Below are 26,725 nucleotides of genomic sequence, written 5' to 3'. Positions count from 1 at the left end.
CATCTTGCTATGTATATTTTTTATTTTACTTAGTTATATTATTTTGTATTTTAAATAATGTGTTTAACATTTTTATAATTTTTCTTTTTATATATATATATATAGTTTTTTTGTTTTAGCAATTTTAGCAGATTATATTTTACTAGATGAAATTATTTAATTAATATCTCTATAAAAGCTCTTGAATAGATCAAAACTACTCTTATAATATTTTAAAATGATAAATAAAATAAAAATTGTAACAATAATAAAAAAGTACCTTGTCTTGTTTAAATATCAATATAAAATCCAACTGTTAAATATATCAAAATAGTTATTTTTCTAAAATTATACAATTAAAATACTAACAAAAATGTACCTTGTGTTGTTGACTAATATCTCCTTATAAAAATATGTTCCTAAATGGATTGAAATAATATATTTTTAAATAAGGTAATAAAAATAAAAACATAAAAACTACCTAGCTATATTTGTATAATATTTTTAAAATAATAATTAAAGTTTTAGTATTTCTATATTATATTATATTATATTAATTATATATAATTACCATTTTTTTTTTCGTTTTTATATATTTTTTCAAGTTTAGTTTAATTAGTTTTAGCTATTTTTAGCTTTTATATCTTTATAAAATCCTGCTCTTAAATAGCTCAAAACACCTCTGATAATATTTTTAAATAATAAAATAAAAATAATAACAATAATAAAAAGAATCTTGTCTTGTTCAAATATCACTATAAAATCCTGCTCTAAAACTAGTAAAAAAATGTTTAAAAAATTAAATAATATAATTAAAATAATAACAAAAATGTAACCTGTTGAATATCCCTATAAAATATGTTAGTAAATAGATCAAAATAACATTAAAATAATATAATAATAATAAAACATACTAGCAACAAAAACATACCTCCCTATATATATATATATATATATATATACACACAGTACAGACCAAAAGTTTGGACACACCATCTCATTCAAATGAATGAAAAGGTGTGTTCAAACTTTTGGTCTGTACTGTATATTTTTTCTGTTTATTAAAGTTTTTACTCTACATTTGTGCAGTTTTCAGTGGGTTAGTGATATTTTTTAAATATATATAAATTAATAAATTAATATTTTTTAAATGGTTTTTATACAAAAACTGCTTTTTTATGTAAAATTCGCTTTATAAAAGACCCACATTTCTAACTTTAATTCATGGGGATAACATGGATAACATGGTGTGTGTGTGTGTGTGTGTGTATATATATATATATATATATATATATATATATATATGTGTGTGTGTGTGTGTGTGTGTGTGTGTGTGTGTGTGTGTGTGTGTGTATATATATATATATATGTGTGTGTGTTGTGTGTGTGTGTGTGTGTGTGTGTGTGTGTGTATATATAAATATATATGTGTGTGTGTGTGTGTGTGTGTGTGTGTGTGTGTGTGTGTGTGTGTGTGTGTGTGTGTGTGTGTGTGTGTATATATATATATATATGTGTGTGTGTGTGTGTGTGTGTGTGTGTGTGTGTGTGTGTGTATATATATATATATATATGTGTGTGTGTATATAATATATATATATATATATATATATATATATATAAATATATATATATATATATATATATATTTATATATATATATATATATATATATAAATATATATATATATATATATATATATATTTATATATATATATATATATATATATAAATATATATATATATATATATATATATTTATATATATATATATATATATATATATATATATATATATATATATATATATATATATATATATATATATATATATATATATATATATATAAATATATATAAACACACACACACATATATGTATAAATTTTTACTCTATAAAATCCTGCTCTTAAATAGATCAATTGTGATGCTTTTTTTTCAAACAATTAAAATATTAATAAATAAGATGTACCTTATCTTGTTTAATGAATATCACTAAAAAATCCCACTCTTAAATAGATTGTAATAGAAACACTTAATCAAACTCTGTCTAATCAAAAAATGCTGAACAGATGAACAATTAATCAGAGTTAACAAATAAATAGAACACAACAACAACAAAAAAACAGCAAAGTTTTAAACAAAGCGCTTACTCCGATTTATTGCTGAGAGCTGAAGACAGATGGTGAGGAGAAAAAAAATGACACGCAAGATAAATGAGCGACTCTTAAAACATTTTAACAAAAATCCAAACTTAATTGAGTCTGGCAGCCGTGTCATACACCCTTAATTATTCTAATTTTATGAGCGCCCAAATCAGTGATCAAGATTAATGGGCTCGAAATGTCTAAGAATCAATGAAAACAAAATCAATAGTGTTTTCATTTGACATTCCGGCCTGCTGCGCCGAATAGCAACACATCTGAGCCTAAGTGGAAAATGACGGTCATTAAAGCAATCAGTACGAGCCTGATTGAATATGATGAGGAGACGAGCAGCTGTGAGCGAGACGCGATCAGATCGGGACAAACCAGACTCCTGAGGTTATGATCGGACCCACACACACTCCAAGAGCCCATTGACAAAAATCTAATTTAATATCTGCAAAATATACTCATTCGATCTGGAGCATTTCTTACATTTGATGCTGAAGATCTCACTAGCGTCAACAAACTAAATTGCAAAAATAATGACAGGAATATGCTCAAAATTTTATTACTACTTTTTGTGTTTTCATTTTAATTTTGCTGTGTTTCTGTCATTTTTATTATTATTTTACATCACAGTTTTTATTCCATTTTAGTTTTATTTACTTGTTTTGTTATGTTTATCTTACACTAAATGAAAATGAGAAATGTTACTTTCCAAACTAGTTAACATAAATATATTCTGATATTTATTCATTTTAGATTTTATTTTTAAGTAATGAAAATGTTTTTGTGGTTTTATTTTTATTTTAAGTTGATAAATATTTTTCTAACTTTTAAATTAAAATAAATACTTTAAAATAAATTATTGTTATGTTATGTTATGTAATAATATATATTATTTCAGTTAATGTTTTTTTCCAAGTAATGCATTTCTTTAAGTCTATACTTATTCTATTTTAGATTTTAGTTTAATTAATTTAGTTATTTATTTTATTATTTTAGTATTTTAGTATTTCAACTTACACTACATGAAAATGAGAAATGTTTCTTTGCCAACTAGCTAAAATAAATACATTTTTTTTTTGTATTTTTAAGTAATGAAAATGTTCTTGTCTTATTTTTAGTTTATGAATAGTTTCTTTTTAATAGTTTTACTTTTAAATTAAACTAAATACTTAAATACTTAATACTTAGTAATTAAATAAAATAAATGTTTTATATATATTTTATTTAAATGTTTTTTTCAAGTAATGAAAAAGTTTTTTATAGTTTTTATACAGTTTTTATTTTTTCATACAGTTTTTACTCCATTTTAGATTTTAGTTTAATTTATTTATTTTGTTATTTTAGTACTTCAACTTACACTAGATGCAAATGATTTGTCGTTTTATCTTTAGTTTTTCTATTTTTTTTTAGTCTATTAATAGTTTGTTTTAACCTTTAACTGAAATAAAATTAAATAATTTTTTGTATATATTTTTTTATTACAGTTCAATGTTTTTTTTTTCCAAATAATGCATTTTTATTTTATTTTATTATCAACTGATTTTATTTTGTAAATTATTTAGATATTTTAGAACTTTAACTTTAATTATTAATTCATTTATTTTAAAAATTTTGATTTAATTTTTAAGTAATTAAAATATTTCTGTGGTTTTATTTTAGCTTTTTTTTTTACTTTGCAAACTAGCTAAAATAAATATATCCTGAAATTTGATTTGATTTACTTTTCAGATAAAATTTAGATTTTAAGTAATGAAAACATTTTTGTGGTTTTATAAAAAAAAAAAATTCTTTTACATTTTGATATTTAATTTATTTTGTTTGCTTTTCAGTTAATTATAATTATAAGTTATGAAAATATATCTGTGGTTTCATAAATTTTTTTAAAGATTAGTAAATACATTTTTTCAGTTAATTTAATAGTTTTATTTTTAATTTTATTTACCTACAGCAACAAACAAAAACAGACAAACAAAAATAATCAATGGCTGAAAAAACTGAACTTTGTTTCAGATGCTCCACGTTAAGTTTATTTTCACAGCAATAACAAAAGCGACAGCATCTCGTGGTTCGTTTTTGCATAAATTCAACAAATGCAAAGACCTTTCCACAGTGGACTCTCAAAGTCATTCTTGCATGCATTATCTATGGGCCGAGGGCCACAGCCGAAGATGGGGACGTTCCTGAATGTCAAGGTCCCTCAGCGTGTCTCAGTCCCGTCTCAGGGTGTGCTAGCGCTCTGGATCTGTTTGTGGGTGTGCGTTTAGTGTATTTGCCTTGGAGATTTCATTTGTTTTGTAAGATTACAGATATCTCCCTCTGTTTTCTGCACCCAGCAGCTCTGTTTGCCTTCTCAAATGATCTGTTTAAGCAGCGCTGAGAGGAACCTCAGGAGAAGGTCATTAACGCTCACGCGCGTACACAAAGACACGGAGAAGAAAAGAGCCGAGGAGGAGCTGTGATGCAGAATGAAAAAGCAGCAAAGAAAACGCATAAAAAACACCTTATGCGGCTGAAGTCGGATAAATGCAGCGTTCATGAGATGTTAAAGGTCCCGTATTGTACACATTTCTGGAGGTTTATTTTAGTTGTTGATGTCCTTAAGAATATATATTTGCGGTATAAGTGCCAAAATCCATCTCAATATATTTTTACAGCTCCTTTTTTAGGAGCTCTGTCAAAAACAGGTCGATTTTGGCCCATCTAATTAATATTCATGAGCCTCTCTTCTGATTGGCCTGTTGTTTTCTGAGTGACGCACAGCCAGGCCAATCACAGGTAACTACGGTCATGTATCGTTGTAGCCGAACCCAGAGCCATAGAGAAAGCCTAGCCTGCTGATACTCAACAGGATATTTCAGAATGATCATTAATGTTTTTTCTTTTTCAAACACCGAATGCAGTAAGCTACATAACTGTTGCTTTAGTAAAGCCCCTTTCACAATGCGTGCTGATTCTGGAAAATTACGGGAACGAGCGCTGTGTGAACAAAAGCCAGAACCATAAAGGCAGTGTTGTAGTGATGATGCACGTTATCATGCGACTCTTCACGACGAAAAAATACGTGCAAAGTGGAACGAAGCGGCGATCAGGCAGAGCCAGCTCCTCACTGTCAGCGCTGAAGCACAGTTTGTTCAGGTTAGTTTCAGTTTAGTGAAACGTACGCGTCGCATTACATCTCACATCCAAACGTAACATGTCTTTATGGGTTGTGTGTAAAGCACGCACAGATTCCGGAAAACAACTGTGAATGAACCAAATTAAACAACTCCGGAACAAATGATGGGACACATTATCCGTGTATTTACCGGAATCGCTGTGTGAAAGAGGCTGAAGTTGACGTGCCGCTGGTCTCTTATATTCACGTTGTTCTGAAGCCTGTGCAATGATGTAGTTTTGACATCTATCGACTGAACAGGGTTTTCTAGATTAGTTTCCGTGTTGTTGTTGCTTAGCAATGTTATGGACACGATATTGTCTGGGTTTGACAAAAGGAGGGTGGGACGGTGGTTGGTGACTGAAGGCGGTGACTGAGTAGATCGGACGTCACATCATTACGGAAGTCACAGTGGCTCGTGAAAATGAACAGCTACTTTAAGCAGGCTGTGTGCAGTTTACTGTGGATTGACTGTTTTGAAACTCATATGTGACCCTGGACCACAAAACCAGTCATAAGGTTAAATTTTACAAAACTGAGATATATACATCATATGAAAGCTCAATAAATAAGCTTTCCATTGATGTATAGTTTGTTAGGATAGGACGATATTTGGCCGAGATACATCTATTTGAAAATCTGGAATCTGAGGGTGCAAAAAAAATCTAAATACTGAGAAAATCACCTTTAAAGTTGTCCAAATTAAGTTCTTAGCAATGCATATTACTAATCAAAAATTACATTTTGATAGGTTTACAGTAGGAATTTTACAAAAATCTTAATGTAACATGATCTTTACTTAATTTCCTAGTGATTTTTGACATAAAAGAAAAATCAATAATTTTGACCCATACAATGTATTTTTGGCTATTGCTACAAATATACCCCAGCGACTTAAGACTGGTTTTGTGGTCCAGGGTCACATACGGTAGTTACATAACCCCTAGACCTCAGTTATCATGAAAAAAGCCAGGAAATTTCGATTTTGACAATATGGGACCTTTAAAAAAACAAAGACACGCACTATATCAACATGCTCAAGCCTAACAGTGGCATAATATATACATAATAAAATTTAATTACTTTTTAAATAGCTTTTGTAGCGTCTCAATCGTCTGCAATTACAGAGTCAACTACAGTTTGAAATATTCTGACCTTTTGACACTGAAGCACAATCATTGCAATGCAAAATAAAGGCCATTTTTATGTTGTAAATGTCATTTCGTTCTATTTAGGATGAGTGTCACTGGACCAGCATGCATTGCAGCTCTGGCCTCTTTTAAGAAATAATTGCAATCTATTAGAACTAACCATTACAAAGTAAAGCACTGTTTCAAACTACATTTGTATTAAATCTACACTGTATTAAATCATTTTTTATATTTCTTTTATTTATATAATGTTTATATTATTTTATTTCCAGTAAGTTAACTTTATTTATGGTTTTACTTTTAGTTTATTTAATTTCACTGATAAATGAAAGCTGGAAATGCTTGGAAACAAGCTGAAATAAAGTAATAAAATTGTTTAATTTTAATTCAGTTAATGTTTATTTTATTTCAAGTAATGATTTTTTCAATACAGTTTTATTTGTAGTTTTATTTAACAAAAAATCAAATGTTAAATTATATCACAAGCAAAAAAAGTACATGAAAAAATAAAACAAATAGGTATGTATATATATATATATATATATATATATATATATATATATACATATATACATATATATATATATATAATTATTTTAAAACTTCAACGTGAACTAAACAGAAATTAAAAAATAGTAGTAAAGTAAAATATGAGTAAAACAAAAAATATATATAAAAATATTTATAAAACAACTGTACAAAAAACTAAAAAAAATACAGTACAAAATTCCATGTATTTATTCATGCCTTTGAGGAAAATTGCTATTTTATTATTTTTAATTTTATTTTACATATTATAAATATTTTTTATTTCACTGAAAATATTTTTTTTTTAAGAAAATATATATGTATAAATATAATACAGCATTGTTTTACTATCAAAATAAGTATTGAAAATATTTATCATTTTACTATTTTATGAAAATTATGTATAAATAATATAAATAATAATCTTTGAAAACATAAAATTAATAATAATAATAATAATAATAAGACTAATAATAAATGAAAATTATAAAGAGCGAAGGTTTTCATCCTGAAAGCATGAAAAACTACACAAAGATACAAGAGAAACTGGGGGGAAAAACTATATAAGAGGAAAAACAAAAAAGAAAAGACTCAAAATTCTATTCTATTTATACATGCCTTTAGAAAAATTGTATTGAAATATACATAAAATATATACATATATTTTTTTTTACAAAATTAGGATAACAGAACAAAGGTGCTTTTTATACTTGACTGGAATGGTGATCTGCCAATGCAATTATATTAAAATGGACAAATATTGGCATTTGAATCAGTCTGGTCGATATCCATCAGTAGTGTTTACGTCTCAGGTCTCAGAGACCAAGAACAGTGTTCTTTAGGTTAGCATGCTCACATATGCACTTTAAAGAAAACTATTATAGGAAACGCACATTTGAAAATCCTAAAGGCAACAAGAAGATCCTCAGAATAAATGAGAGCATATAGCTCTTTAGATCCCTGCAGACTCTAGGAAGCTGATTATTTTTCTCCAGCGGTATCAGACACACAGCGCATGTTAAGATGCAGCAGTTTAAGTCTAATTGTAAGTTGTTAGTCTGCGTATCGACGCCTGTGGCCGCAGGTCAGTCCTCCACACGTGAAACGCAGAATTAATGAATAATTCACTCAGTTTTAAATGCCCTCATAGATGTTTTCTACTTCTGTTTAAAATCAAGTGAGCTTCCTAGACAGCATTTTAGTCTTTCAGGACTTTCCAAAAGGCAGAAAAACTTGAAAAATGCCTAATTTTAGCCATATTTAAAAGCTGTGCTTCACAAATAAGGCAATCCCACAATGAACTGCAATGAGCTCAGTTAAAAGTTAGACAGCAACTAGGACATTGTATGACCAAGAGCCTGATTTCAGAAAATATACAGAAAAATTATGAACTAAATTTCAACAAAAAAACTCAAAATGTAAGAGAAAAAATATTTAAGGTATACAAGGATAAAAATATCAGAAAAAAAATTACAGAAAAATATAATAATTATTTTTGCTTTAATGAAAAATTGTATTATTTTTTAAAATTGTATTACTTAAATTTTAAGGAAATATAAAATGTAACTAATTATTATTTAACTGAAAATATCCATGTATAAATACAATCCAGTATTATTTTACTGAAAATGTATTATTTTACTGCCTTTACGCTATTTTATTATTACTGAAATAGAAATATTCATTATTTCACTGACTTGTTTTTTTTTTATGAAAAAATTTATTTATACATTTAAAATTACATTATATTATATTTTATTTATATTTTATATTTAAATATATAATACAGTATTATTTCTCATTTTACAAAAAAAATATTTATAAATAATATAAATAATAATCTTAGAATATAAATAAAACAATTATGAAAATTATATATAGGAAAATAATTAATAAAACAATAATAATATAATACAAATAACAAGCAAGGAATATAAATAAATTATAATTTATTTTAAAGAGGGTAAAATACTGAAATATACAGTTCACCTATGCCTTTATACTATTTTATTATTTAAATTTGACTGAAATAGAAATATTTATTATTTCACTGACTTGTTTTTTTTTTACTGAAAACATTTATAAATTCAATATTACATTATATTATATTTTATTTTTATTTTTATTTATTTAAATTTCTTATTTTACAAAAAATATTATTTATAAATAATATAAATAATAATCTTAGAATATAAATAAAACAATTATGAAAATTATAAAGAGAGCAGCTTTTCAAGCTGAATGTATGAAAAACTACAAAAAGAAAAATGCAGGATAAAATACAGTACAAAAGTCCATCTATTCATTTATGATTTTAGGGAAAATTGTTAGTTTATTATTTATATTTTATTGAAATATAAAATATAAATATTTATTATTTTACAGATTTTTTTTACTTAAAATATATAATATAATATAATAATATAATATTTACAAATATAATAAAGTATTATTTCATAAATATTTAAAATATTTATTATTTTACTATTTATAAATAATGTAAATAATCTTAGAATATAAATAATAAAATGATAAAAATTATAAAGAGATCAGCAGTACAGTAAATATGCCGGGGGAAAAACTGCAGAAAAATACAGTGCTAAAGTCCGTCTATTTATTCATGCCTTTAGGGAAAATTGATAGTTTATCATTTATATTTTACTGAAATATATATTATTATATAATGTAATATTACAGTACTATTTTTTTAAATATTGTAAAATATTTACTATTTTACTGAAAATGACTATTGATTAAAATTAGTAAAATGATTATTTATAAATAATATAAATAATAATCTTAGAACATAGATAATAAACTTATAAATTATATTTCACCTAAACACATATACTCTTTAATAAAAGTCCCCTAAATCAAAACCAGCCCAGTTGCAATCTTAGAATATAAATAATAAAATGAAGAAAATTAAAAACTACAGAAAAATACGTACAAAAATGCATCTATTCATTCATGCCTTTGTCAGTTTATTATTTATATTTTACTGAAATTTATATTATTATATAATATTTATTACGTTACATAATTTTTTTTGAAATGTTATATATATATATATATATATATATATATATATATATATATATATATATATATATAGATAGATAGATAGATAGATAGATAGATAGATAAAATATAAAACTTTATATATATTTATATGTATATAGATATATAAAATATAAAACAGTACTATTTTTTTAATATTTACAAAAAATATTTTAACAAAAATGACTATTGTCTAAAATTATTATTTATAAATAATATGAATAATAATATTAGAACATAAATAATAAAATTATAAATAATATTTATTATTTTAATCAAAATGGCTAATTATTTATAATATAATTAATAATCTTAGAACATAAATAATAAACTTATAAATAATATTTCACCTAAACACATATGCTCTTTAATTAAAGTCACCGAAAACATAACCAGCCCAGTTATAAAGCAGCTCAAGGCCACTAAAGAATATATAAATATATGAATATATAAATATATGAATAAGCACTATTTTAAAGGGAAACTGTACTCACTTCATTGGTGTAATGCACCTCATCGACTGCATATTTCTCCTTGAAGTGTTCGCGCGGGTAGATCCTGTTGAGACGGACAGACAGAAAGAGTTTTAATGAGAACTTCCCACGGAGTGGATGTGCTTTATTTAGACCCTTCTTGTTATTACACGATCAAACAAGATTTCTTCTCTCCTCGTTTTTAATGACGGTCATTTAGCTTTTAACTGCATTGAAAACTGATTCTCTGTTGGACAAAGCCTGGACTTCAGGCAGCATTCTGCTAATGGTCTCCGCAATCAAGTAAATGGACTCTCGATGTCAAGTGTTTGTGCTTCTTGGAAGTGAAGTATTCATGCAAACACACTCCAACCTCATTTTCAAATTGCACATCAATAACTTTGAGGGCTTTACTAATATAGAAAAGCATGTAAAGTTTGCAAACACTTAATTTGGCCCTTTGCTGACAGAAAATAGTGGTATTTGGGTTACAGAGCACAACACAAGGTTTACAGAAATTAATTAAGATAATAATCCATTGAAATTCTCCTCAAAAACAGTCAAACGTTTGGGGTCAAATTTGTGATATTTTAGAAACAATTTCATACTTTTATTCATCAAGGATGCATGAAATTGATCAAAAGTGACAGTAAAGACATTTAAAAGGATAATTAAATAATATTTAAATGCATAGTAAAATGTGATCATAGGATCATGTGACATTGGCGACTGGAGTATGATTATTTTATTTTATTTTATTTTTTTCTGGACTCAATAATTTTAATGTTAATAAAAAAAATTAACCAAAAAGCATGTCTAAATAACTGAAATCTAAAAATTAAATTTTCAGGGCCCTATAAAATGTGTTTAAGTTTTTTTTCTAAATTTTTTTTTTTTTTTTTTTTACAAAATCTGTGTTTTCCTTTTTAATTTTTATTTTAATTTGAATTATTTTTTTTCCAACAATGTTTATTTGTCTTTTTAGAATTTAAATGACATTCAACAGAACATCCTCTCAGACACAAAATACAATTTTACCATATATAATATCGATAATGCCCTTTGACACAAGATATCAGAGACCAACCAACTCATATTGAGCAGGTCAATAAATGTGTAATTTTTCATAACCATCTTCCTCCTCTGGATCTTCAGTTAAGTCTGTGCCTTCTGCAAAAAGCATGAAAGGTCTCCAAATACTTTCAAACAAGTCCTTTTTTCCTTTTAACAAGTATGTAATGCGTTCCAATGGAAGAGTAGCCAACATCTGTTTAACCCATTGTCCAATACTTGGTCTTCTTATTCTTTTCCAATGCAGTGCAATCAACATTTTAGCTTGTAATAAACAAATATCAATAAACAGCTTCTCATTTTTTGCATATCCTGTGTGCTTGGGGTACAGACCTAAAATTATAAAGGAAGGTTCCAAAGGAAGGTCTTTAGAAATAATATCCTTCACCGTTTCCTTTATTTTACCCCAAAATGTTTTAATTTCTCTACATTCCCAAATACAATGGAACAGTTTAATTTGAATTCTAATAATACTGATCAAAAATTTATCAAAAGTGGCTTACTGGTTTAATTAAATGTTATTAATCAAACTTGTGTGTTTTTTCTGGAAACCAAAGAAAGACAAAAAAAAGGATTTATCTTTTTTTTAATTTTTCAGGATTTCATATTTCTGGTTTAAGATTTCAACAATCAAAAACACCTGTAATTAATAAAATAAAACTAAACTTTATTTTATTTTATTTTCAGCCCTATGATTTTTTTTATTTTTTTATTTTTTTATCTAATGAAGGCAAAAAAATTAATTCTTTTTTTTTTTTTTTCCAGGATTTCATATTTCTGGTTTTAGATTTCAACAATCAAAAGCACCTGTAATTAATAAAATAAAACTAAACTTTATTTTATTTTATTTTTCAGCCCTATGATTTTTTTTATTTTTTATTTTTTTTATCTAATGAAGGCAAAAAAATTAATTCTTTTTTTTTTCAGGATTTCATATTTCTGTTTTTAGAGTTCAACAATCAAAAACACCTGTAATTAATATAATAAAACTAAACTTTATTTTATTTTATTTTTCAGCCCTATGATTTTTTTTTATCTAATGAAGGCAAAAAAAAATTATTCTTTTTTTTTCAGGATTTCATATTTCTGTTTTTAGAGTTCAACAATCAAAAACACCTGTAATTAATATAATAAAAACTAAACTTTATTTTATTTTTCAGCCCTATGATTTTTTTTTTTTTTTCAGGATTTCATATAACCAGTTTAATTGGACTTGAATGATCAAAAGCACCTGTATATAATATAAGTAATTACAATTTTTACATTTTTGAATTAACATTTATTTTATTTAATAATACAGCCCTATGGAATGTTTTGTCTGTTTGTTTTTTCCCCCAGAAATTCTTTCTCATGTATTTAAATTTTTCTGGTACTAAAAAAAAAATGAAGAATTGAAACTTAAATTTTTATAATTCATGAACAAAAACATTTTGTAATATGACTTTGATGTACATTTTTCATGTTAATGCAATGTCTGATTTTAAAATGGCTTTCAAAGGATGAATTTTGAGATTTTAAGTTTTCAACTGATATATCATTTCTTATGATTTCTAAAGTGCAACAGAAAAAAGGCAACAAGGAAATCTGTTTGTGACAAAGGAAGTAGATTTATGAGGTGCACTCTTGTCATGAAGTAATCTATTATTTTCCCTATATAATTTGTAACACAAAAAAATGTCAAATATCTATTTAGGAGCCTTAGCCCTTTCCAACGATATATAGTTTGTCATGATTAGATTAGGAATTATTGGTAAAATGGTGAAGTAAACTTGGGTTCTGCACAAAAGAGGCTTAATGTTAAAAAACATGAAAGAAAAATTGTGATTATTATTAAAAATGCATTCTACTTTACAATAGCAATATTTCTGTCACAATTTCTTCAAGTTAAACCTAAAATCCGTGACATTCCACTCATGATTCTATGATCCAGTCCATGTTTTTTACAAACCCCAGGGTGCTAAAGCTGAACAATGCACTTCATGCCACTCAGAAACACTGTAATGTCAAGAAAACCAGCGAGAATTGAATGTGGGGTCATTGATCAAAGCGGCCACAAAAACAAGCGCATCAGAAGAACCGCTGACCCGCGACGGCCCCAAACTCATCAGATGAAGTGAGGAAAGCATGTATTAGATTGGGACGGCTTATCCAGCAGCGCTGCAGCATGAAAAAGAAGATAATTTACTCCTTTGAAAGGAAGATTTAAAACGCAGGTTGATTTCAAAGCTTGACAGCAAACTCTGACTGTAGCGTCCGTCTCCAAGCAGCTTCTAAAGCGCATCAGAACCGCAGGGCTTTTACGCGTCCTATATAATCTTTCAGAGTTTGATTTCATGCCTACCTTTTCTCACATTATGAGGACGAATGAGAGAGGATGTTCTTGCTAATACTACAATGCAATGTGGACAGCTAAAGAAATGCGAATTTACAGCAAGCTGTGAATTTAAAAAGTTAGTGTGTGTGAATTAATACAAATGTTAATTATAATAATTAATATATTTATTAAAATAAATATTTAGAATACAAAATAGATATTTATAGTAAAAATTTATATTTTAAATATAAAAATGTACTGTATTAAAAATGTATTGTGAATATGTATATTTATGTTAATTATAATATATATGCTAATTCGATTATACAAATATGAATTATAAATGTAATTTATAATAATTACAAATTTATTAAAATAAACATTTAAAATATAAGATTATTTATTTTATATATATTTAAAATATAAGAATATGTATATATATATATATATATATATATATATATATATATATAATACATTTATTATATATTTTTATAATACATTTTTAGAAATTAAATATTTTAAAAATATATTTATTCTAAATATTTATATTTTAAATATACAGTATAAAATACAACAAAGATTAATGTTTTATTTATACACACATACACAAATATTAATTACAATTATAATAATTAATAAATATATAGTTTAAAAAATACATATTTCAAATTTAAAATAAATATTTATTATATATAGATTTATGTATTTTCAGATATTAAATATTTTAAAAAATTATATTTATACTAAATATTTATATTTTAAATATAAAAAATATACATTTTCATATAGATATATATGCTAATTAATTAATAAAACTATTAATTATGATTATAGTAATTAATCATATATTTATTAAAATAAATATTTACAATATATTCAATATATATTTCATATATTTTGATTTTTTATAATACATTTTTAGATATTAAATATTTAAAATGACATATTTATACTTAATATTTATATTTTAAATATAAAAATGTATTGTATAATCAAAAAATTTACTTATGAATATGTTTAATATTTATAATTATATATTACATTTTTTATAACGTACAGCTGCTTTGTCAATATGTATTGTAAAAAGTGCTATATAAAAATAAAGGTAAATTAATTTGACCTTTTTTGACAAATATTTAAAATATAATTATAATTATATATTTGTATATTATTATAATAATGTAATATAATTTTCAAAATGTAAATATTTAGAATAATAATATAGCAATATATTTAAATTATATATATTTATACAGTATATATTTTAAATATGTATATATATATTTTTTTAAATACATAATTAAAATACAATATAATTATATTATAATAATAATATTAATTATTATCATCATCATCATTATTATTATTACTATTATATAATTATATTATATTTTAAATATTTGAATTTAAAATATAATATAATTATATATTTAAAAAAATAATAATATTGTTGTTAATAATAATAATAATAATAATATTTAAAATATTTAAAAACAGCATGTCACTTATTACACCAGGAATATTCCTTTTAATTAATTCGCAAAACTATTAAATCTGTAAAATAAATTACTGAGGGTCTTTACAGGAAACGGAGAAACACATTCCAGGGCAACTATAAAGAGACAAAATAAAATCAAACGTTTGCTGACTCCAGAGAATTTCAAAGTCAATCCTATCAGCAGACATCATTGAGCATGAAAGTTATACATGCACATGAGAACCAGAGCGTCTGAAGGCGTCACTCACTCTCCCATCCATGTGGCATAGCTCTCCGGCAGCTTGGGAACAAACAGGATGGATTTCTTGGAGTTGACGTCGATGGCGCCGTAGCAGTCGGCCTCCGTCACACCGAAGGTCCAGTGGAAAAACGACTCCTGCAGAACAGAAATGCATCCACAGATGAAATAACCAGCCATCAGTGAGATCCTGTAAGCTGAGATTTGTGATCTAAACACGTTTAACTCAGTGAGAGCTTCAAGAGCCTCTTCTGAACATAATGCAGAACAAATTGCGCTCCCAGCAATCTATACAGATCTCAACAGCTTCGAGTGGGTTATTTCCATACATACACGCTATTTGATGCGTTACTGTGTTTCTATGGACTGTATTTCTGAAATGAGCAATAACACAGAGAGTGAATTAAGTGTTAACCGATACGGAAGGTTAATAACGAATGTCACACCTGGCTAAATTGGAGATATTGTTTTTATTATGAAAGCTGCTTTTTGTGCTTTAAGGCCTGAAATATATGTATGGTCCATATGTATATGGATATTTCATTTTGAAAAAAATTAATAAATGATTCAAATGATTAAATTTACAATGAGGATAAAAAAAAATGTTTTTTGAAAGTTATAAAATATTTTTTTTAAATAATTATAATTAATAATTATTATTATTTTAAAACTATTAAAACAATGCTTATTATACATAGTTGATTGCATAAAATATAATAAAACAAAAAAAGAAAACTTGTAATTTTTGTAATTATTTATTTGTATTTTTTTAAAAAGGACTTTTTTATTTGTATTATTATTAATTTTATTTAATATTTTTACTTACTATTTTTGATTTATTTAATAAATTAATTTATTAAAATTTAACAAATAAATAAATAAGTTAAATAACTAATAATTAATTTAATTATGAAAGCTGCTTTTTGTGCTTTAAGGCCTGAAACATATGTATGGTCCATATGTATATGGACATTTCATTTTGAAAAAAATAAATTAATAAATAAATGATTCAAATTATTAAATTTACAATGAGGATAATTTTTTTTTTGAAAGTTATAAAATAAATAATAAAATTGTTTTTAATAATTATAATTAATAATTATTTTTATTTTCAAACTATTAAAACAATGTTTATTATACATAGTTGATTGTATTTATAAAATATAATAAAACAAAAAAAGAAAACGTGTAATTTTTGTAATTATTTATTTGTATTTTTTATTTTTTTTAAAAAGGACTTTTTTATTTGTATTATTATTAATTTTATTTAATATTTTTACTTACTATTTTTGATTTATTTAATAAATTAATTTATTAAAATTTAACAAATAAATAAATAAGTTAAATAACTAATAATTAATTTAATTATGAAAGCTGCTTTTTGTGCTTTAAGAAAGTTTTTTTGAAAGTTATAAAATAAATAATAAAATAGTTTTTAATAATTATAATTAATAATTAATAATTATTATTATTTTAAAACTATTAAAACAATGCTTATTATACATAGTTGATTGCATTTATAAAATATAATAAAACAAAAAAGAAAACTTGTAATTTTTGTAATTATTTATTTTGTATTTTTTATATTTTTTTAAAAATGACTTTTTTATTATTATTAATATTATTTAATATTTTTGATTTACTATTTTTGATTGATTTAATAAATTAATTTATTAAAATTTAACAAATAAATAAATAAGTTAAATAACTAATAATTAATTTAAAAATCCATTCACTCCTATTGTTCCAGATATTAATAATTAAATAAATGAATAATAATTAAAACAGATTAAACAGATTAAATAAATGAATAAAAAATCATTTTATATGATTAAAATAAATGCATTTTAAAAATGAAGATATATTATAACAATTTAAAAGTAAATCATTTTAAAACTATTAAAAGAATACATTTATTATATATTATATAATAAAAACTATTTAAAAATAAAACTTAATTTATTTTTATAATTTTTAAACATTTAAAAATGACATTTTTGTTTTGCACATTTTATTTAATTATTATTTTATTTAATATTTTTTATCTTTTTACATTAAAACATAATATATGAATAATAAAATAAATTAATAAATTATTTTAAATTATTAAAATGAATAAATTTAAAATGAAAATATTTTATAAGAAATGTTTATATCATAAAATTAATTTAAATGGTTAAAAATAAATAATTAGCAAACTATTACGATTATATATTTTTAAATTAGACTTATAAAATATAATAAAAACAATTTAAAAGTAAAAGAAAACTTTAATATTTAAATTATTTATTTGTATAGTTTATTTTATTTAATAATTGATTTTTATTATTTTACATTTATTTGAAAAAAATAATAATAATTAGAAAATTATAAAAATTAATTAATTAATTAAAACTTAATAAATAATAAGTATTTTTTTAATAAATAAAAATAAACAAATAAATAAGTACTTTAAAAATGAATGCATACATGCATCCATCCATTCCTGTTGTGTCTCTGTTAAATTTCTCTGAATTGCATTTCAGCAAAAGTATCTTGTCATCCCACCCCAACATCTTGTAGGTAGCGCCCAAATTTAATACAAATTCAGACTCATGAATAAAAAGGAGGCCATTCTTAGTCAATCTTCTATCAGGATCAGATAAGCACACTATCTAATCCACGGAGGACGAGTCATTTTATTGTCTTGCGTGCATCACAGAGTTCACGTGCGTTCAGTACGAATTGCGTAACGAAGCGGTGCAATAAAATCACTGTGGGATAAAACTCACACGCACTTATTAACGAGCACAAATTACTAAACACTTCAAAAAGATGCAAAAACGACAACACAAGACAAGCAAATTAATGGCTATGAATTATTTACAGTTAAATTAAGATGAAAGCAGGGAAGCCCTCAAGTAGTAAACATCACAAAACAAAAATCGCAAGACTCACTCCACGAGATACCGGAGTGCAATCTCTGCCAAACAACACAGGATGTGCACGTTTTTTGTAGCTAATGAATGAGAAACACGCTGCTCATTATGTTCAATCAACTTATGTAAATGCAGTAAATTAGGGGCTCTATCAGACACCCAACCGTAGCGCTCAAATAAAAGGTCTGAACTCGCACGCCTCTTGCCAACACAAATTACCATTTAGCATAACATAAACAAGAGCACCACTTACGAACGAGTATAATGGGAAGACGAACGCTCAATAATCATTTAGAGACAAAAGGGGCTAGTCACCGAGACATTATGTGTCGATACACGATGCACGCAGCATTTTTCCAGTAGCTGTAGTGATGATGCATGAAAAAATGCGTCTATGCATGCAATAGACATCCAAAAATAAATAAATAAATAAAAATATTTTTTTATTGTATAATAAAAACAATTTAAAAGAAAAAGAAAACCTAATTTTTTTTATTATTTATTTGTATAATTTTTTATCTTTTTTTAAGAATACATGTATTATATATATTTTTTTAATGTTTAAAAAAAATATTTAAAAGAAAAATACATTTTTAATTTTTTAATTATTTATTTGTATAATTGTTATCTTTTTTTTAAGAGGACTTTTTTTTGTACATTTTTTTTTTTTTTTATCATTGTGCATTTGATAAAACATGCATTTTATCATGTAAATTATTTTTATTAAATTGCATGGAAAAAAATGTAGACATCCATGTTTAAAAAAAATATTTAAAAGAAAAATACATTTTTAATTTTTTAATTATTTATTTGTATAATTGTTATCTTTTTTTTAAGAGGACTTTTTTTTTGTACATTTTTTTTTTTTTTTTATCATTGTGCATTTGATAAAACATGCATTTTATCATGTAAATTATTTTTATTAAATTGCATGGAAAAAAATGTAGACATCCATGTTTAAAAAAAATATTTAAAAGAAAAATACATTTTTAATTTTTTAATTATTTATTTGTATAATTGTTATCTTTTTTTTTTAAGAGGACTTTTTTTGTACATTTTATTTAAATTTTTTTTATCATTGTGCATTTGATAAAACATGCATTTTATCATGTAAATTATATTTTTATTAAATTGCATGAAAAAAATGTAGACATCCATGTTTAAAAAAAATATTTAAAAGAAAAATACATTTTTAATTTTTTAATTATTTATTTGTATAATTGTTATCTTTTTTTTAAGAGGAATTTTTTTTGTACATTTTATTTTAATTTTTTTATCATTGTGCATTTGATAAAACATGCACAAATCATTTGAAAATTATATTTTTTTTAAATTGCATGAAAAAAATGTGTCTATGCATGAAATAGACATCCAGTGTTATGAATAGGAAGTCAAGGTTTGGCCAGATAGCAAGGTCCAGTTAGTCTCTACCGGTAAATGCATCATTCTCCAATAGCGGATATTCAGAAGTCACAAAAATAAGGTGGTACTGCATTATTTAATAGTAAGCATTTTTTTATATGCCTTTAAGGACTCTTACAAGTCAGACTGCATCTGATGCAAGACTCTAAACACTTAGTATTTTTATTAACATTTTAAATCAGTTTTATTTTTATATTTTCTGTTTTAATTTTAGTTAAAGTTTTTAGTATTATAAAAAAAATAATAATAATAATAAAAAGACTTGTATTTTTACATTATTTATTTGTATCATTTTTAAAAGTTAATACTTAAAACGTAATACTTAAAAACTTAAAAAAAGTAAATAAATAAATAAAAATATTTAAAAATAAATGTACGTATGCATCCATTCGTCTGTTGTTCCAGATATTAATAATTAAGTAAATATATATACTTTTTTTCACGTTTTATTTTATTGTTTTATCATTGTGCATTTGATAAAACATACACAAATATATTATTTGAAAATTATATTTTAAAAAAAAGTTGCATGAAAAAAATGCATCCAGTGTTATGACTAGGAGGTCAAGGTTTGACCGGTTAGCAAGGTCCAGTTAGCCCCTGTTCGGTAAATGCATCATTCTCAAATAGCGGATATTCAGAAGTCACAATTGATTTTTTATTAGTAATATGCTTTGCTAAGAATTTGGACAACTTTAAAAGCGACTTTCTCAGCATTTAGATTTTTTGCATCCTCAGATTCAGATTTTCAAATAGTTGTATCTCGGACAAATATTGTTTTATCCAAACAAACCATACATCAATGGAAAGTTTATTTATTCATCTTTTAATGAAAAAACACATGGATCTGTATTTCGCTTGTAGTTTGTGTTTAGCACCTGTCTGAAGAGCATGTCGGTGTCAGTGCAGTATCTCTGCTTCTGTTCTCCTCCTTGAAGAACCACCACAGATCCAGCCTTAAAATCCTTCTCAGCTTTCAGGCCTCGACACAAACGATCTCGGTTTTCTGCAAACAGGGCGGCAGATACCCTTAGAGTATCTTTTCCCAGCCAATATACTGCCTTCCTGTCATGGACGACACAAAAACATACACGTTATTCACAACAAACACAGCAAATTATCCTGGGTTCACTGCACCTAGTTAACAACCACAAATTAAAGGTTCTTTTCATTTTCTGTTCATTCAATATACACAAAAACTGTGTTAAGCGTTGTTAATTTTCAGCTACAAAGAAGTACAGTTGAGGTCAAATGTGTACATCCCCCTTTCAGAATCTGCAAAATGCTAATTATTTTTGTAAAATAACAGGGATCATACAAAATGCATGTTATTGTATATTTAGTAATGACCTGAATAACATATTTTCATTATTATAAATATGACCCCATTCAAAAGTTAACATCCCCTTGATTCTTAATATTATGTCAGCTGTGTTTTGTTTAGTGATAGCGGTTCATGAGTCCCTTGTTTGTCCTGAACAGTTAAACTGTCTGCTGTTCTTCAGAAAAATCCTTCAGTTTTTTGCATTTTTGTGTATTTGAACCCTTTCCAACAATGACTGTATGATTTTGAGATCCATTTTTTCACACTGAGGACAACTGAGGGACTCATATGCAACTATTACAGAAGGTTCAAACACTCACTGATGCTCCAGAAGGAAAAAACATGCATTAAGAGCCGGGGGTGAATACTTTTGGAATTTGAAGATCAGGGTGAATTTGACTTATTTTGTCATCTAGGAAACATGTTACTATCTTCTTTTGCTTCCGAAGGGCAGTACTAAATAAAACAATATTATATTTAGGCAAAATAAGACAGATGCACACATCTACATTCTGTTTAAAAGTTTTCACCCCCGGCTCTTAATGCATGTTTTTTCCTTTCTGGAGCATCAGTGAGTGTTTGAACCTTCTGTAATAGTTGCATATGAGTCCCTCAGTTGTCCTCAGTGTGAAAAGATGGATCTCAAAATCATACAGTCATTGTTGGAAAGGGTTCAAATGCACAAAAATGCTGAAAATGCGGACCTGAAGATTTTTCTGAAGAACAGCAGACAGTTTAACTGTTCAGGACAAACAAGGGACTCATGAACAACTATCACTAAACAAAAAAACACAGCTGTGGATCATTCAGGTAACAACACAGTATTAAGAATTTATAAATTCAACTATTATTTTCTCTTGTGGACTATATGTAAACATATTTTATGTGAGATATCTCATTCAGGTCAGTACTAAATAAACAATAACATGCATTTTATATGATCCCTCTTATTTCAGCAAACATTTTGCAAATTCTGAAAGGAGGATGTAAACGTTTGACTTCAACTCTAAAAATACATTTTCTTGATCAAAAAATCTGCTGAGATGACACTAAAAGCTCTGTGACTGTAAACACAGCTGTTATGCAAGAGCTGGACTTGATCACATGATAGCAGAGAAAAATTATTTCTGCTGATCTCTGCGCCAGAAGAGCTGGAAAACAACCTGCAGGCAATACTTAAAGGGATAGTTCACACAAAAATGGAGAAAGCAAAATTCCATCACTTCCATCACTGTAGTGAATGGGTGCCGTCAGAGGACTGGAGTGGTGTGGATCACTTGTGGATTATTGTGATGTTTTTATCAGCTGTTTGGACTCTCATTCTGACGGCACCCATTCACTCCAGAGGATCCATTGGTGAGAGTAATGAAACATTTCTAGAAAATCTGATGAAGAAACAAACTCATCTACATCTTGGATGTCTGAGGTTAAGGACAAGTTGCATCCATTGAACCCTTTTTACAGTAAAATCACACTCTCATTAGTCTGAGAGGAAGACTTTAAGAGCACTTTATCACTGATAGGGAGTGTAAAGATTAACAGCGATCAGGGGCATCTCTGTGTGGTCAAAGGTCACTCAGATTCATGTCACTGCACATTAAACTGGTTACACACTCAGCCATCCTGATAAAAAGTGTCATAATTCAGAGGTAGTGTACAGTCAGATGGCCATTATCGCTAAATATATTCCTTCCAGGTGACCAGGTTTTATTTGGCTATAATGCACATTATTCTGCTCATTACACAGCTAATTAGCTCAATTAATAAACAGATAGACATGAAATACTATTTAAATTGATAGTAGCACTTAGACTTAGATTTCACATTTGCTTCCTCAGTAAAAATTAACAAGACAAAATGTCAACACATAATATATAATATTGTATTCAATAATAATTATGTCAATTTGTTTGCTGAATGTCACGAACATACGGAAGCCTGTTTCCACCACTGAATAAAACCAAAGAAAATGTAATTGCGACTTTTAATCTCACAACTCTGACTTTTTTTCTTAGAATTGCATAATAAAAACTTCAAAATTCTGACTTTGTAATTTTAAGATATAAACTCATAATTGTGTTATGCAGTCAGAATTGTTTGTATCTTGCAATTATGACTTTAGAAATTGCAATTGTGAGTTTATACCTCATAATTCTGAGAAAAATGTCAGAATTGCACGTTTGTATCATGCAATTATGACTTTATAACTTGCAACTGTGAGTTTATACCTCATAATTCTGAGGAAAAAAATTAGAATTGTGAATTTTTATCATGTAATTCTGACTTTATAACATGAAATTTCGAGTTTACACCTCTTAATTCTGAGAAAAAAAGTCAGAATTGTATGTTTATACCTCATAATTCTGAGAAAAAAGTCAGAATTTTGAGTTTGTATCTTGCAATTCTGACTTTATAACATGCAACTTCGAGTTTATACCTCATAATTCTGAGAAAAAAGTCAGAATTGCGAGTTTGTATCTTGCAATTCTGACTTAATAACATGCAAATTCGAGTTTATACCTCATAATTCTGAGAAAAAAGTCAAAATTGTAAGTTTATACCTCCTAATTCTGAGGAAAAAAGTCAGAATTGCGAGTTTGTATCATGCAATTATGACTTTATAACTTGCAACTGTGAGTTTATACCTCATAATTCTGAGAAAAAAGTCAGAATTGTGAGTTTGTATCTTGCAATTCTGACTTAATAACATGCAAATTCGAGTTTATACCTCTTAATTCTGAGAAAAAAGTCAGAATTGTGAGTTTGTATCATGCATTTCTGACTTTATAACTAGCAATTGTGAGTTTATACCTCATAATTCTGGGAAAAAAAGTCAGAATTGTGAGTTTGTATCATGCATTTCTGACTTTATAACATGCAACTTCGAGTTTATACCTCTTAATTCTGAGAAAAAAAAGTCAGAATTGTAAGTTTATACCTCCTAATTCTGAGGAAAAAAAATTAGAATTGTGAGTTTGTATCTTGCAATTCTGACTTTATAACATGCAATTTCGAGTTTATACCTCTTAATTCTGAGAAAAAAGTCAGAATTGTGAGTTTGTATCTTGCAATTCTGACTTAATAACATGTAAATTCGAGTTTATACCTCTTAATTCTGAGAAAAAAGTCAGAATTGTGAGTTTGTATCTTGCAGTTCTGACTTTATAACATGCAAATTCGAGTTTATACCTCTTAATTCTGAGAAAAAAAAGTCAGAATTGTAAGTTTATACCTCCTAATTCTGAGGAAAAAAATTAGAATTGTGAGTTTGTATCATGCAATTCTGACTTTATAACATGCAATTTCGAGTTTATACCTCATAATTCTGAGAAAACCGTCAGAAATGTGAGTTTGTATCTTGCAATTCTGACTTTATAACTTGCAATTGCGAGTATATACCTCTTAAAAAGTCTGAATTGTGAGATAAAAAGCAATTACATTTTTTTTTTATTACGCGATGGAAATGGGCTTCCATATGAACAACCAATCAGAATAAATAATGTTTGTAAATAAATCAGTTCACAAAATAAAAAAGCACTGAATGGCCCTCCAATAAAACCAGCTAACATGACATGTATCATAGTAATACCAGAGTATTCTTTCAATTCTGTACCACAGTATTTCTAGTGACATGAATCCTTCAGAATATGCTATACTCATAACTTATATGACTATATAAGCAACATATTATATACATTTTGACAGTTTACATGAAATATCTGTACTTCAGCACAAATATGATAAATAAGATAAGAATGTTAAACTTAAAAAGGAAATGACAATTCACATCACCCAAAACATACACATTTAGAAACATTTAACGTAAAACGTAATGATAAAACTAACTTTAGACATACTTGGTCAACTTTCAACCAAGCTTTCTTACAGCGCCACTGTACCATGGCATTACTATAGTACGGGTTTGTATAGGGATTTACACCACTCGAAATAGTTTATTGCCAAAACTAACACACAAAAGCTAAGCAAAGAAGTTAAATAAACAAACGTCTGCTAGAAATATCTGACAAAACATTAAACACACACTTGCGCGTCAACATTGCGTTCCGCGCATGCGCAGCGGAACAGCACATCTCTACAAGCATTTATCAATTAAATGTTTCGTGATTATGACTAAAACAGCAATCTACAGTGAAATAAATCAAAACAAACTCACTGTGAAGATGCCATGCTGCTGCTTTTTGCCGTTCAGCTGAGAGATGGAGTCATGTGACCACGAGCAGCTGATCACTGCGCGCGTGCACACCGCGCATTCACTCGATCACATGACCGCGCTCTGTTCAGTATTGCGCAATACTCGTGTATGAAGGCAAGCCCAATGCTGACTAATGAAATTACTGCACAGAATGCAGATTGAATAAAAAAAAACATAGGAAAACATTGTAATTTTATTATTTAATAAACACTATTTAAATATTTAAACTATTTACATTTAAATATACGCCATATTTACTGTATCGCTGTAATTAATATTAATAAGATAAATAAATAAATACATACATAAATATAAACAGAAAAACAAATAGATAAAAACATAAACATCTAAAAAAAATAAACATTAATAATATTTACACATAAAAATGTCAAAGAATAACCATGAGTCATTATTTTGTGTTTAGCAGCTTTCTTATTAAGAGATTCATAAACCTGAGACAGAATTTACAGTCGAAAATAATTTCATTAGTCCAACAGAAAACATAAATATAAACGAAAATAAAACCAAATGTAGCCTACTTTAAGTATATACTTTATTTTAAGATTTTAAAATCAATATTTCAGTAATTAAGTATCACATTTGCATGTTCACGGTTTCTTCGATGTTGATTAAGGGTCACAAGGCATGGCATACAGGTAAATAATAATATTTTGTCTTTTTTAGTAAGTGTTTCATTTTAATTGTTATTTTTAAACAGACTATAGAAATACCCTTGATGTTGACTTTGTTGGACTTTACATTTTTTATGATTTAATTGTTTGTTAGCTTTTCATTAAACTCACAAACCCCCTGCAGTTCCTTTATGAACCCTAATTTTTGTTTAAACTAATGTTTAATGCACTTAAAAAATAATGGAATAGATTTTCTTACTCTTTGCATTTTTTTACAGCATTATGGCACAAGATAACCCTATTTAAATCAATGTGATAAACGAGTTAAATCAAAAGTATTCTAAAAGTAATCCAAAAGTAATCTGATTACATTACCTAAAATGTGTAATGTAACGCATTACGTTACTGACTACAATTTTTGCCATGTAATCTGAAATCAGTAACGGATTACAATTTGTAAGTGTCAGGGTTGGGGAAAGTTACTTTTAAAAAGTAATGCTTTACAATATTGAGTTACTCCTTAAAAAAATAAGTTACTCCCTAAAAAAGTAACTAATTATGTTACTTAGTTACTTTTTATGTAAAGTAAT

General features: G+C 26.2%; 1 protein-coding gene across 1 annotated transcript in view; it reads right to left on the bottom strand.

The window, feature by feature from the left end:
• Window positions 1–25,567, bottom strand: part of LOC141345390 (xaa-Pro dipeptidase-like) — a 60,297-nt gene extending 34,730 nt beyond the window's left edge. The window contains exons 1-4 of the mRNA XM_073850243.1: window positions 25,465–25,567; window positions 20,845–21,031; window positions 15,637–15,764; window positions 10,524–10,587 (exon numbers count right to left, since the gene is read on the bottom strand). Of these exons, the coding sequence (XP_073706344.1) occupies window positions 10,524–10,587; window positions 15,637–15,764; window positions 20,845–21,031; window positions 25,465–25,478 (393 nt within the window). The 5' untranslated portion in view covers window positions 25,479–25,567. The remainder of the gene's footprint in view (window positions 1–10,523; window positions 10,588–15,636; window positions 15,765–20,844; window positions 21,032–25,464) is intronic.
• Between the last annotated feature and the right edge of the window lie 1,158 nt (window positions 25,568–26,725).

Source organism: Garra rufa, chromosome 11 (assembly GCF_049309525.1).
Source record: "Garra rufa chromosome 11, GarRuf1.0, whole genome shotgun sequence".
In the NCBI taxonomy this organism is placed as follows: domain Eukaryota; kingdom Metazoa; phylum Chordata; class Actinopteri; order Cypriniformes; family Cyprinidae; genus Garra; species Garra rufa.
Note: the sequence above shows the minus strand (reverse complement) of the source record. Positions and strands in the feature narration are given on the sequence as shown.